This window comes from Beta vulgaris, chromosome 6 (genome assembly GCF_026745355.1).
Source record: "Beta vulgaris subsp. vulgaris cultivar EL10 chromosome 6, EL10.2, whole genome shotgun sequence".
Lineage (NCBI taxonomy): Eukaryota > Viridiplantae > Streptophyta > Magnoliopsida > Caryophyllales > Amaranthaceae > Beta > Beta vulgaris.
Window position 1 is genome coordinate 6,089,052 of NC_079207.1, and position 15,192 is coordinate 6,104,243.

Here is a 15,192-nt window from a genome sequence, read left to right on the forward strand (position 1 = left end):
AAACAGAAAACTTCTATTTCCAAGCAATTTTTTTCCTCACCACTCTATAATGAAAAAATATCCAACTCAGATGAAAATCAGACTGATGTATAATGAGAAGAAATGATTGCATTAAAGTGGGTGACACTATTACACTGTCGATCTTGTTCATGTATCTTCATCCATCCCAGTATGTATTTACATAGCAAAAACTACAGCTAAAGACAATAATGTGACAACATACAGCTAGAACAAATACAACTTCTTCTGTAGTGACTTAGTGAGTTTATGTCCGAACCAAAAGGACGGAGAACAGGGGTAGTGTACAGATAAACTCAAGTTCCACCGCTAACAGACGGTCCGAAGTACATGCAGATTGGAGGGTTGATCCTGAAAATGGAAAGTATGGCTGATGGTATCGTCCATATTCCATCACCGCAAATCAGACCTGAAGCAACAGCTCCTGCAAAATCCTCAGAATCTTGACGGTTAATCTGCTCCCATACAAACAGAATGACAGTTCCAATGAACATATCGATTGCAAAGTATGCTCCGATGTAGAACGGGACGGCCATTGCCATTGGAACAGGAATAAAACTTGAAACTTTGGTTGGTGTAACATCTCTCAGCAAGTTAATGACGAGTGCAGCGACAAAGAACCCACAAGAAAGAGCCATACAGTGCTTGGGAAGCTCTGAAAAGCCCTCCACTCCTAAAATTGCCATTTCTCTGAAGATTACAGCATAAGGTGCTTTGTAAGGACCATCCGGTGAGCCAATGTCAAAAGCAGTCCAATATAGCCAAAATGTAAGAGGGGCAAGTATGCAACCCATAACAGTTCCAATTAACTGGCTCACAAACATAGATTTAGCAGACGAAAGGGTGAGATATCCAGTCTTAAAATCTTGCATAAGATCAGCTGCTGTAGAAACGATTGCCATCATTACACCACAAGCTGCTAACCCGGCTATAACCCCACCATCGGTTCCTACTATTGAAGCAAACATGAAAAGACCAATTTTACCATATGTTGAAGCCAGACTCCAATCAGTGAGCCCCGTTCCATAAGAGTTGCAGAAAGCAAGAGCAGGTGCAACTACATACGAGCAGAGAACTAGATACCACTTCAGAGGTGGAAATATCATAGGCACTATTGCAGTGGAAATTGCAGCAAGGCCCACATATCCAGCCCCAGCAAACCAGGAAGGTATCCGATCTCTCAAAAAAATCTCATCCCTCCGTTTTTGCTCAAGAAGCAATTTGGAATCCTCTGAACCTGAAAAAAGAAGGGCCAAAATATGAGGCTCTCTAGACAATGACTCGGGGAATTATCAAACAGCTACTACCTCTCATGGCAGGCTCATAATTCAACCTTAAAATGCGTGGGAGTAGACAACTAACCAGGCAACTCTTGCATGATTGGAAGCTTCTCTTTGCTTCTACTGTTGCTAATTTCCTTTACAGTTATAGCAATTATCTTGATCAAATTGTAGAGACCGTCACCGAGAATAAGGGCTATTGCTATGAAGACCTTGAAAAATCACAATGTATGAAATTTAACTAGAAGGTAAAAAATTGAATAAAAACCAACAAGAAGAATATTAAATTATTTAGTGAAGTATATCACCGCCAGAGAGCAATAAGTAATACGATATTGAAAGCAGCCAGTAGCAATGTAGCATACACCATAAACACGAAAATGAAAAGGAAAAAAAACAATATGGATATATCTCATATGTATACAGTTGCCATAGTGATTAGTGATACACTGATACTGTTCGAGTCCATCGTTACTAGTATCACACTACTTCCACTTCTGTCATTTACTAACTCTTTAATAGGTCATTTTTTGACTTGTATCCCCTTCATAAATAAATTTGTAATTGAATCCTGTAGTGAACACTTCACATTTAATATTGCAATCTCTTTCCGAGTTTTGGTAGAATTTTTTACTCTAAGATGACGTCATAATGTATGTTTTAAATTCTGAAGTTAATCCTGTGGTTTTGCCCCCTCAAAAAAATCCATGGAAATCCGGCAAAAGGTAGCAATATAAATTTCACTGTCTTAAAAAGACCATAAATCACAAAACTTGACCTATTAAACAGGGTAGTAATTGTCAAATTTTCCAGATCTTTTACTAACCAAGCTGAGTCATACCTTATATCCATAAAGTCCTTTGAAGTCGTTACTCCCAAGATCAGCTGGATACCAATCTCCAGCATGCTTCGAGATGAAGGGCCACAGAAAACCCCATGAAATAATTGCACCAAATAGGACAGAACAGTTCACTATGTGCGGACAGATAAGTCCACAACCCACATAAGTTGGACTAAAATCAAAGTAGAATCTGCACATATGAAGAACAAGAGACTCACTCAGCATGTCACAAGCATGCAGAAAAATAAAATTCATAAATTGCTTAATCACATGGAAAAGATTAGCAATAAATATTGGTACAAGAATTGCTTATAACATCCTTTATGCGGTCGATAAGTAGAGTACTTCATTTTATATATATAAGACCGTCTTACCATGATTTATAGTAAGATGAGGGTCACCTACTACCTTAAGGGGGTCACACGCACTTCTCCTGAAAGTGACTCCTTTAAAGTGACCCCCTATATTAAAGTGGTCCCTTTTACCTTATAATTGACTCTTATAACATACTATGCCACCCTTTTATAGCAAAAAGTGAGGTGCTCTTTCACTAACGTCATTGTACGATGGACTTACACAAGACTTACTATATAGGTAGAAATATATATTGACACCATAATTTGCAAAATGTTGCAGAAAGTTACACATTAGTATCAATGATTCTTTCTAGTATTGAAGCTTCACAATTTCACACACAATATAGCAAGGACCCAAAAAGCCCATGTACATTGAATACTTCATTTCTCTCATGGAATAAAAAGACCCCACTAGATAATGGATGTTGGGGGTGTTGCTGTAGACTCCATTATGGAGCAAGTTATATCATCCTAGATCATATCCAAGGAGGTCTTGGTTTGCTGGTGAAGCACTACCAATAACCGAAACGTCTAATATTCCACTTCATCTATTTCGCAATTGTACCAATCAACATTTGTACATCCAGTTAGTCAATAATAAACTTGTTTACTTTTCATAGTGGGTCCAAACTCCAAAATAATGGGTATCTGGTAGAAACCAAAGGATTCAGCAAGAAAAATACAGAGAAAATCAAATAGGATCAACGGGGGATAGTTAGTTGTATTGATAAACACCAGAGAAGCAAATACCAATTACAACCCTCACTCTTCGAGCGGCAAGGACTCTCCAATTTCTTCTGCTCTCTATTACAAAATTCAGATGATTTTTCCATTTCTCACCTCAGCTCTTATTTATACTCTCATCCTCAGATATTATGTACAATAACCAATCTGTCAGTGGTGACAGTAAATCACAGCACTACCCTGTAGAATACTCCTGGCCCGTAACCAATTGTGACGTTACAGTAGGTGAGGTGGCTAATTGTTGTGCCCTGCCCTTCCCTCTTTTCCCCTTCTCACATAGGTAATTAACGGCTCAGTGGTGACTCCATTCTGATTCCTTGCAGTAACATGCCAATCTCAACCCAAAGAAGGTAGTGTAAGCAAAAGGAAACCCGAAAAAGATTTCAGGTTCAAGGGTCAATTGCCAAAAGAAATTTCTAACTTCACTTTCAATCTCATACAGTTGCTCTTCTATATGCTAACACTCGTCATTTTAACCAGCAGCACGATGAGCAAAAGATGTCCCAAGCCAAAGAACACGTTTACTCGTTTAGCATCTGTATACGGATTATTAATTGCCTTACTTATAGATTTACACGAGATCAATTCAGGAGAATGATAATTTTCTATCATACTCTCCCGTTACTTCTAACTCACAACATACACTATACACAATTGCAACATAAATAGATTGACATTAGATTACTGAATTAATGACGAGCTCCATCCCTTCACAAGTGTCACTGTAAACGACTTTTCTCTTGATCCATACAACTTGCCACTTTAGGTTTTTGATGCAATTTTAGTAGTAACTTAAAGATACTAAATGCAATACTGATTGTTAATTCTGGATTCCAGTGTAATAACCAACAAATCTTTGCATTGACCTTGAAAGACACTGTATAGGAAGGAGTTTTCTCAGTTTACTAGACTTCTGCTTGCACCCACAGCCTTAGAGTAATAGGACTTCCAATCTCAAAACCTCCTTATGTCAAATGTAATAATAACTCTATTACAAATCTATGCAGAAATACTCCAATGCCCTTGAAGTGCTCCAGATGCAACCATGCAGTTCCTATATGGTCATAGACTCACAGCTAACAGCTTTTACATGCTGAGCGTAACATAATACTCTGGATCATTGGATCATAGATCCAACCAATTAAAATTTATTCTCCAATCCACCTCTTTCCTTCTCCATCACAATTCACACATGGCTCATGTAATCACAGTCCCTGCACAAAAGCATTACCATGCCCTTGGCCTCCACTGATGACCTAATATGACGATTCCTGGCAAGAACATGTAACTCTCTGCATAACTGGTGGCCATAAACTACTATTTTAGTAGTTGTATCACATAAATCATCACAACATCAGTCTTTGGAGAGGCAGGGAATGAGAGCGAAGATTTATATCCCAAATATTGCCATCCACCAAAAGGCAGCTGATGGAGGACGTGGGTTGAGAACAAGAGAACAAGCATGACAATGCAGACAGGAGCGGCAGAAGGTTCTGCTAGATCTACAAGATCAAAATGGACCTTAAACAAACTGACATTAGTGGTGCATCAAAAACTTCCTGTCGTTTAGATGTCCACAATTGAACGAATGTCACCATGGCTGTTGTGGGAGTTGGAAAGGCAAATGAGAACGGGAAGGCTAAGGGTTTTGCTAATTCTTTTTCGATCTCTCATTTTCACTTAAGCATAACCCTTGGGTAGGAAGAAGGTCTAACCAATACCCTTTCCCCTATTATCAACATGTTCTAAAGACCAATGAAATTAGGTTCTTACACAAGACAAATGTGATTATCTTATTATTTTCAGCATGAGAGTTCACAATTTCACATTCATCATACTGACAAATAAAAGATATATACTGTGAAATTTATACTTATCTTCAAATAAAACTTCAAAGATAACCACAGTAAGTTCTCAAATTGACTGCAAGTTCAGTACACTTTAAGGTTTTATGAAGCCAAAACACCACATCTATGGTTTTATACTTCAAAAGATGCTATTTAATACTACCACTAAATAAATTCACATTTCTCCCTAGCATACAAGTTATATCCCTACATGACCAGAAACCATACTTGTATATATATTTATGTGGCTGATTAACAATCCTAAACTGAGTAGAAAAATCCTTCTACGATATTTTCATTATAATAATTTTAGCAAGGTTCATGTACATTGTACATCAAGGCCACACCTAACCAAATAGTTAAGCTAGGAAAATTTGATAGCAAGAACTTCATCAATTATTAAAAAAACCTTATGAAACTACAGGCAGGCAAATAAATAAAAAAAAAAAAGAAACAGGCGGTGAGAAAAGCTTACGTGTTCTTGAATAGTGTTAATCCAAGAGTGGGGAAGTTATCAAACCCACAAGAATCACCAATACCACTGAAAAACCACTTAAAGCAACTCCAAAATAAACTAAAGCTCAAATACTTCCCAAGGCACTTCACTTGCTTCCTGCAAATAGAATATACATATGAAAAAAAATGTAAGACCATACAAGCTTAATGATATGAAAGCAAGAAGTCAATGGCCCCTGCTCAAACAACAATACTAGCAAATGACAAATTTCAATTTCTCCTATGTGTTCTTGAGTAGTTGGTACTACAAGAGTAGTAAGTACTTACTACAACATTTAGTTGTGTCACTCATTGTGTTATAGAACTTCCGAATTGTCTAGAATCTACAATTTTATTCGGTCAGACATGGATATAAGGATTCAACTAAGCAATAGAGTGGTTACTTAAGCAGAAACAACAAACATATGAAAGAGATGACCACTTGTTTTCTGACAAAACAAACATGGCTTGAACTAATCTAAAGTCTTGTCTGAGAATTAACTGTAAAAGAAAGATTGAGCACAGACATAATATTAGCAGGTCATGGATAGTCCACCTTCACTTAGCCTGGTAGACTGGTACATATGAACCTTTAGATTTATTAAAACTTTTTTTACATCCATTTGCTTCGCATCCAACACTGACATGAACAATGTCTACAATTTTCATTTTTCACTTACCCAGCAAGCTCAGCTCCGCTAGTTGTGTGAAAACTGTTGATCAGCATAGCTGTGGCTGTCCCACTTGGGTATGTAAGCTTATAATCCATCACCATAACCTTGAATATCATATAAATTATAAAAAAAAATTAGATAGCAAGAACGAAATTCAAAGACTTCTTAAAGAGGTACCCGTGTCACTAAAATATAGAACAGTATAATGTACCCCATAACAATATAATACATAGATGGGTAGACATTCAGACAGAAACAACTATATTCATGGGTAACTAAGAAAGTACTACCAACCATTAAAACCTTCAATCTACAAGTTCCTTAAATCTATATACTCATGACCTCTAGGACGGAATTAATACTACCACAACATCACCCCAATGCCTCCACAAAAGCTCTCACCCTTGGCATAAGGGAAATCAAATGTTCACATTCTGCACCTACAACACCCAAAAAAAAAAAAAAAGGATAACTCATTCTAAGATGTCCAAATTTATTTGGAACATAGTCCTTTTGATAATTTTTCTCTCTACATTTTCGCAAAGTTGGACCCGCACCCACGGCCCACCCATCCACTTTCTCTCTTTGCTTTATCACTTCCATCAAAGATTGTGCCAGAAGCATTAGCGACAACTAAAGGGACTAGGGATTACTTTGCAATGTATATTAAATATAGACAATTTAACGAGCTAGCTTGATGAAGTCCATAATAATTTAGAAGCTTGAAACAAAGAGAAACGGAGACATTCATAACAAAATTCGAGATTGTGCTCACTTGTTTCTAAAAAGACATTATTAATAGCAAAAGAATTTCCTCAAGTAATTGACCAGAACAAGCTAAACCTTGAGATGCACGACTCCACCCATATTACTAAGTGGGTGAAGCATATATCATAGGATGAGGCTATACAACTGGACCTTCCCCCCCCCCCTCCCAATTCTCCCTGCTCCTCTATAGATAAGATCATATAAGCTCCATAAGAGGGAATTACTTGATGGTTTTGGTATGATAAAGACAGTACTCTCTTCGACCCCTAATGATCTTAACATACAGGTTTGGCAGAGTATTGGACTTGAAATAAGAGTAAAATTTTAATATTGGAAGCGGGGGGAGAGAGTAAAAGAGAAAGAAAAAGTGTTGAAAAGGAAAGAGGAAAGAGTAAGAAAAAGTTCAATGACTTATAATGGAGAAAGACAGGCTGATATGATCGGATATACAAGAGGAAAATAATATTTTAAGGGAAAGGAACATTTTCGGATATCCTATAAACTTTTTTTGGGGAGTGAGAAGGTGGCTAAGCACACTGATGTAGACGGTACTCGATCCCAAGTCTTGGTTACCACTCCCCATGACTTTACTAACTAAGCTAGATGGCATTCGCTGGATATCCTAAAATAATGATAAGAAACTTCTCTATGAGTGAAGAGAATTTTTAACTCAACATACAAGTGAGAGCAGAATCATTTGCTTATTTATAAAAAGTGGGCAAACACAGGCGCTAGGGAAAACGCAACTGAAAAATTAGTGCAGCAATCTCAGATGGGAGCAAGGAATCCCACGCCTCCAGCGAGGCATTGGACACAAAGCTTTAGCCGCTTTTCCTAGAAACGCAAGAGAAAAAGATGATTCAAGTTTAAAAGCAAAGAGAAATAAAAAAATAAAATCTTACTTTAGGCTTTAATATTCAGATTCAACCAAAATCCACATTAATAGCATAAAATTGCTTTATATTTAAATCCTAAACTAAAAAGACTTTAATTTGTATAATTCGATAATTAAATACAATCGGTATGACAAAGATTTCTCTCTCTTCACAAGCATGCACTCTCTCCGTCCCCCCCCCCTCTATTTCTCTCTCTCTTCTTCACTCTCTTCATATTCTCTTCCGTCATCACCCCTCGTCATCCTTTTCCATACTGTTCAACGTTTTCTATTCTTCCTTCTCCAACTCTTCCTCTTCAATCTATCAATCTTTATTCTTTTTCTTTCTTTCTCTATCTCTAAAGCCACTTTTCAAACTTATTATTTATTTTCCATTGTAATATCCTGAGACTAAGCATTCATGTGACAACACAGTCAAGAATCCTGTAGCAGCTTAGAGCTGCAAGTGGCTAGACTTAGAATTTTATACAAGCTACATTTTTGTTTCTAATTTACTAAAATTTGGGGATCTTCTATAAAAACTTTGTATACCACAAGAGTAAGAAGACTTGATAAAGGAGTGCCTTGCCTATGGGATGTTCACTAATTGGCATTTTTAATAGTAAGGTGCATGTATAATAAAGCCACAATCCAGTGGGAAACATAGAGAGAATCTCATTAACAAATACAACTTCACGTCTATTTCAACTTCTTATATCCATATTTAAGGTCAACATCCAATGTAAGAATGAAGTTGTATACAAACATACCTTTCTAAGTGGGACAAGACTAAAAAGTCCCAAGAAGCTAACTACAAACAAGAAACCCATCATCCACCACAAACCAGGGTTTTTCACATCTTCTGCTCGGTTACCCGGATAAGTGGGACCAATAAGATTGTACGTTTTCTCATTCATAGCAATCAAGTATGAGCCGAAACCACCTGAGAAGATTTAAGTTCATATAGACTTCATAAATAAACATAATATAGTACTATTAAACAAGATATAAAGAGAAACGATAATTATGGGAAATCTTGAAGGAAACAATGTACGAATATCAAGAAGTATGAGCCCAATGGCCAATACACATGCAAATCAAGTGTAACAGCAAGATAGCATCTCTCCACCATACAAAGAATAATGCACAAGCAGCAAAGGCACATATCCTTCAAAATAAACAAAGTATCAACCACAAACAGCAAAGTGAAAGAGTCAGAACAAGTGGTCAGGTTAGTTTGATCGGAATTTGCCAAATAATAGACCTGCACTTGTATTCCTACCACAAACTCAATTGTAATTTTCACTCATGAACTAAGTCCGACACTAAGAGTGCAGAGGGCTAAAAAATGAGTATACAATCCTTAATAACAAAGTGTCAGCTTTACTTCTCAATGATATCACAAAGAAATTTCCACCATTTTTCAATATAGTAAAGTTTTTATGTATTGTCAAATACTCCCCTCCATTAATTTACAGTTTGAAGTAATACATGTTCTATTTGGGGAATAAATTTATATTATAGTAAAAATGTGGTGGCCACAAGGGCACTCTTAACATCTATATCAGAAGTTAAGTTGAACTTTATTTGTATGCGATAACGCCCCATGATTTGAGAGCCATTCTTCCAAGGGATACTCCAAATCTCCAAGTGACTAGCCTTTCCCTCAACGACCCATTAGCTAAAATGCTAAACTCAACATGGAACACCACTGTCTCAGACTGCATCAACACCAGGCAGGTAGGTACAACCACCACTATGACAAGATACAAGATAGTCATCTGAAATTCCACACTACAACTTAGCATGTTATCACTTCTGTAAGTCCCCTAAATTCCTTTGTGACAAAGTCTTTCTGCCTCCTAAGATCTACCTCAGAACCATAATTATCACTTGATTCACTGTTCATGCCTCATAAGTCATAACATTATGGTCAACTAGAAGGAACAATAGTCAAGAATTATTCTGTAAAACTGTCAGCTAAGCAAGTGGTATAGCATGTTCGCGAATAATTAGATTACAAGAGCCAAGGGGATCAAAGGGGAAGGAGCGATTGATGGCCACAGGTGGGATCACAGAGATGTTCATTGAGAGGAATATTGAGATGCTGAGCTAGATCAAGATGAAGAATGTGGTTTTAATGGGGTCGGGTGCAGACAAGGCATGTATTAATGTAAGAATGAGCAATAGGGCAGTAGCGTTTCGCAAATTACAAGTCAAAATCAGAATACATTCAGTATGTAAACCAGTATAGACTGGATAAATATCGATTTGCACCGCTACTTTTTCTTCACATAGAAAGCAGCAAACAAGCAAGGGAAAATAAATCATGAAATATGAAATTCCACCCGAAAGACCCTCCCAATCCATCCCAAACAATATTTCGCAATCTACAAAAGCGAAGTGTTTCCAATGCTATTCATCCAAAACAGACACTCAGAAACTGCAGCTTCATTTAAAAAAAGCTACAAAACTGTTGCCAATCCTCAAAATTCAAGAAATGAACTGGTCAAACCTCCAACAAGCTTACAACAAGGACCTTCAACGTCAAGAACATACAAAAGATACCTTCATTCTGCTCATGTCTCATACTGCAAAAGTCAACACAACCAAAATCCCACCAATGGCTAATCAAAAGATCCCAACTTTATGCCCTCATACCCATTACCCAATTACCCATCATTATCTTACCCAAGAAATACAATTACCCATCATTATCTTGCATTAAAAAATACAAAAAAAATAAAGCTTAAAGTAAGAAATGCATACAACAGAATCAAGCAACTAAACTAATCCATTATAAAAACTAAGTAGCAACAAAACCCATCAAATCAAGAACAAAAAGCATTAAAAAAACAGAAAAAAAGGAAGGAAATTTACCACTAAAAGCAAGGCCATAACAAGCAACAACACAAGTTTGAATAACAGTATTCTCCTGGCGAGTAAAAGGCTTAACTGAAAACCCTAATTTAGAAAGCAAACTTGTCCAAGATTTCACAAAGAAGAAACCCAATAATCCAGCAGCAACATTTAAAGATGGGATTATTCCAACGGTCAAATTAAGTTTGTGGGTAATTATGCAAAATAATGTACCCAATAAAGCACTAACACCTAAACCTCTCAATGTTATTTGATCTTCCCATTCTGGAATAATCTCATCTTCTTCTTCCTTAATTATTTTCTCTGATTCTTCAATCAATGGCTCTGATACTTCCAACTCTGACCCCATTTTTCTCTCTCTTCTCCTATTATTGATCTGGGTTCTTGAGGAAATGAACTAAGAAGAAGAAGATATCATATGACAGACAATCAATATACTTCTATTATAAGGTTGAGTAAAATATTAGTATTTCTGAGTATAAGTTGATGTTTTTCATACAAATGAAATGAGGAATAAAGGATTGAAGTTGAAATTGAGAGTTCCAAGAAAAGAGTTTACGTCACGCCAATTGTGGATTTTTAGAGTTTTGGATTTTTACAGGATAGTGAGAGGGGTGGCCGAAAAAAACAAGCAATCTCTGATTTTATTTTTATTTTTTTTTTTTTTTTGGGATGAACAAGCAAATCTCTGAATTTTACTACACCAACTATAACAAGATATCTTCCCTTAAAAAAAAAAAAAAAAGACAACTAACAAAATATCTAGATTTTTGGAGGGAAATGTTTCGTTTATTGTTCCAATGTAAATAATTTTGTAAATTGAGTGGTATTCTTATCCTCTCAAAAAAAAAAAAAACAGAAGAGATATTCTTATAATTTATGTGATACTTAGAGTTCACTCATGGTATAGTGTACCATGAGCATGGTATATCCAGGGCTATTTTTGAAATAAATTAGAACTTCATGTGCTCATTTGATATCAAATTTGCTCATATGAGCATTTTGCTCATATGGGGATTTTGCTCATATGGGGATTTTGCTCATTTGCTCATTTACTCATTTGCTCATTTACTCATTTGCTCATTTACTCATTGCTCATTTTGTAATAAAAGTGTTTGCTCATTTTTTTAAATGAGTAGAAATATTTGCTCATTTGTTCATTTTGCTTATTTGCTCATTTTGCTCATTTAGAGAAAATAATCTCAGGTGTACCATGAGCATGGTACACCTAGGTGTACTATAAATATTCTCGTGATATTTAAATTCAATTTTAAAGTTAGAGTTTTGAAGGTACAATTGCGAATTTTCTTTTAAAAATAAAAAATTGATTTACTTTGATATTTCTTAAATCTTGAAAATTTGAGATATATATTTTGTTTTGTTAATCTCAGAGATTAATAGATAGAACTCAGATTTTCAGATTTACCATTGTAATGAACAAGTTTTATATGAGGCACTTTCACAGTAATTTATTACTATAAATGGTCATAATTTAATGTTAGGTTTAATAATGAATCATTTGATTCTAATATCAAAAAAGAAAATTTACCTCAATTTTACAATAAATAAGTGTTAATTCGCTTCACGTACGATATTCTCTTTATAAACAAGAGAGAGGTCTCACTTGTGTACATAGTAAACTATATGTCTAATTTACAGATGGTGCAAGAACGATCTCTAACTATAAATGGAAAAATCTATTTACGTATCAAAAAAATCATTGGTTCCAAAAAGCTAAAATAACTTATTTTGCAAAAGGTGATTCAAATTCGAAATTCTTTCATACATGTGCATCTATTAAAAAAAGATAATGCAAATTAATTCTTTTCAAAACTTGTAATAATGGTACAGTAACTAATCAGCCCTGATAAACAACCATATTACGTACCAATATAAAGAATGGTTTGTTAAAAATCATGAGTGCTCATTTAGTTTCAGTAACGTTTCTCTTTAATTAATCTCATTATTTTCCGATTCTGAAAATCTATTTCTTACTATGGACATCTCATGGGAGGAAATAAAGAATGCTTTGTTTGATCTAGCCCCGATAAATCGCCAGTTTAAACAGTTTTTCCTATTTTTCTTACAGAATTATTGGTCTCTTGTAGGTAACTCTATTAGTAAAGCCATCAAAGCTTTTTTTTTCATTCCGGACATATGTTATCATAAATTAATCATACGTTTTTGACATCTATACTAATATATTAAAAGGCGTGCATAAACAATAATCGGTGTCACGTGACGCTCTCCCTAAGAGAGTTTTACTCCATGTAATCCACAACAATAAAAAAAAATTAGAAATGGCATAGTATAGAGTTTGATCCCGGGACCTCAATAACACATACTAAAGTCTTAACCACTAGAACAACTAACATTTAGTATTATCATCTTTAATTGTAATATTAATAAATGAGAATTTATCTTACCGGGGGTATATCCCGGGCATAATAACTAGTTAATTCCTAAAATTATGTTCAACTATTTATAAAATTATTCTCAACATTTTGGCATACTGCCTAAAAGTGGTATTAGATAATGTTATGTATCCTGTTTCGGAAAGATTAATCTAAGATAATATTATTTTGGGCCATGAAGTGTTAGATTCCTTTAGAAATAAATCAAGTAAGGAAGGATGGATAGCTTCAAAACTTGATATGGAGAAGGTCTATGATTGGATTGAATGGGATTATATTCTTATTTCAAAGGATTAGGTTTTAACCAAAATGGATTAATTGGATAAAAAAAAGTTTGTGCTTCTTCGGTGGCATTTTTCAGTTTTAATTAATAGGATCCCTTGTGATTGGTTTTCCTTTCTCGTGGAAAATGTCAAAAGGATTCTTAGTCCTCGTATATTTTTTTTATTTTGTGTGTTGAACTCTTAGCTAGAGAAATCAATGCACACTCTGTAAGTGGAGAAAAATTGTTGGGTGTGAAAATTGGTCGTCACGGATCAAAATTCTGTTTCTGACATTTGCATATGATACTATATTATTTGCTAAAGCTTCAGAGCAAAGTTGTATTATTATTAAGAACATGTTATGACAATTGGTAAATTTTCACAAATTTGATTTTCAGTATTCTAAGAATATTCCTCCACATTGTACCTATCCTTTTAAGAACATTCTGAGAATATATGGAGGTTTTTTCTCTTTAGGGAATTATTTTGATTACCCGATTATTGATTCTAGAATCAATAAAGTAGTGTCCTTCAATATTCCCATAATCAACTGTCAAAATGGAAAATGAACTCCCTATTTCAAGCTAGTCGTTCAATTCTCATTCCTCTCAACAAAAGCAAATTTCAAATGCAAAGTTTTATGCTCCATTCCTCCATTCATCCTGGTCTAAACCACGATTATAGGAATTTCTTTTGGAATAAAAATCAAGGTTCGTCCTCTCCGAATCTAATAGGGTGGATAAAATTTGTAAATCTAAAAAGTTTGGTGGTTTAGGGTTTACTTAGGAAAGCCCATATTTATAATATAACTCTTTAGATGAATCTCATTTGGAAAATCATTGCTAAACTTATGGGTTAAAGTGGGTTTCCAAAAAATATCTTAAAGAACATTCGACTTTTTTATTATTCGCCTTCGAGTAATTGTTTGTGGCAGTGGAAAAATTTAATGTATAAGAAATCCACTGGATTGTTAATTCAGGATCGAAGATTTACTTTTGGGATATAATAATTGGATTTTTCTGTATCCTATTTCATCTATTTGTGAGATCAAAATGGGGTATGAGAATTTGAAGGTTAGCGATGTTATTAACAAATTTCATCATTGGAATAAAGTTCTTATCCTTATCTTGTCCCTGATAATGTTGGGTAGTCTATCTTTAGTATTTTTCTCCCTTCAACGTCGTCTGAAGATAAACTTATTTGAGGTTTGACTCCAGATATTCGTTACTCTATCAAATCAGTTGTGCTTTTAGCTCAAGGGATTACTTTGAACCCCGATCCTGCTATCTCTTATTAATGGATTTGGAAGTTAAATGTTCCTCCCAAAATAAAATAAAAAATGTGAAAGATTTGTCAAGATGGTCTCCTACTAAAGTAAAAAAAAAAGTCATACTTTCTTCTCCCTCTTTGCAATCATCACTCTCAGAATTCAAATCACCTTATCTTCTGTTGTCCTTTCACGCTAGACTTTTTCAATGTTTGCATTCTCGTGTTAATTGGAGTATGCTCTTTATTTTTCCTTTGTCTGAAGATGTGGCTGATAATCTTACTGCTACTAAGGAAAATTCTAATTCAATAAATATGGTGTTGTTTAGCATATTGTGGTGGTTCGTTTGATTTATAAGAAATAAAGTTACTTTTCAGAAAGACCAGTTCTCGCCTATTAATATGACAAATTCTATCATTAACTTCTTTAAGAATTGGATGAACTCTCAAAAGGATGATGATCGTATTCATC

The 15,192-nt window shown here is 35.1% G+C and overlaps 1 protein-coding gene across 2 annotated transcripts; it reads right to left on the reverse strand.

The window, feature by feature from the left end:
* Window positions 1–90: 90 nt before the first annotated feature.
* Window positions 91–11,422, reverse strand: LOC104895238 (probable metal-nicotianamine transporter YSL6). 2 transcript variants are annotated; one of them, XM_010681690.4, is made up of 7 exons: window positions 10,778–11,422; window positions 8,668–8,840; window positions 6,262–6,359; window positions 5,562–5,699; window positions 2,140–2,329; window positions 1,381–1,510; window positions 91–1,255 (listed from the first exon to the last, which is right to left on the reverse strand). In XM_010681690.4, the coding sequence occupies exons 1-7, from the start codon at window positions 11,124–11,126 to the stop codon at window positions 315–317; spliced, it is 2,019 nt and encodes a 672-aa protein (XP_010679992.2). In that variant the 5' UTR covers window positions 11,127–11,422; the 3' UTR covers window positions 91–314. The 2 variants fall into 2 exon arrangements, with proteins under 2 accessions (XP_010679992.2, XP_048502064.1); XM_048646107.2 differs by lacking the exon at window positions 8,668–8,840 and having other exon boundaries at window positions 10,778–10,946.
* Window positions 11,423–15,192: the final 3,770 nt, after the last annotated feature.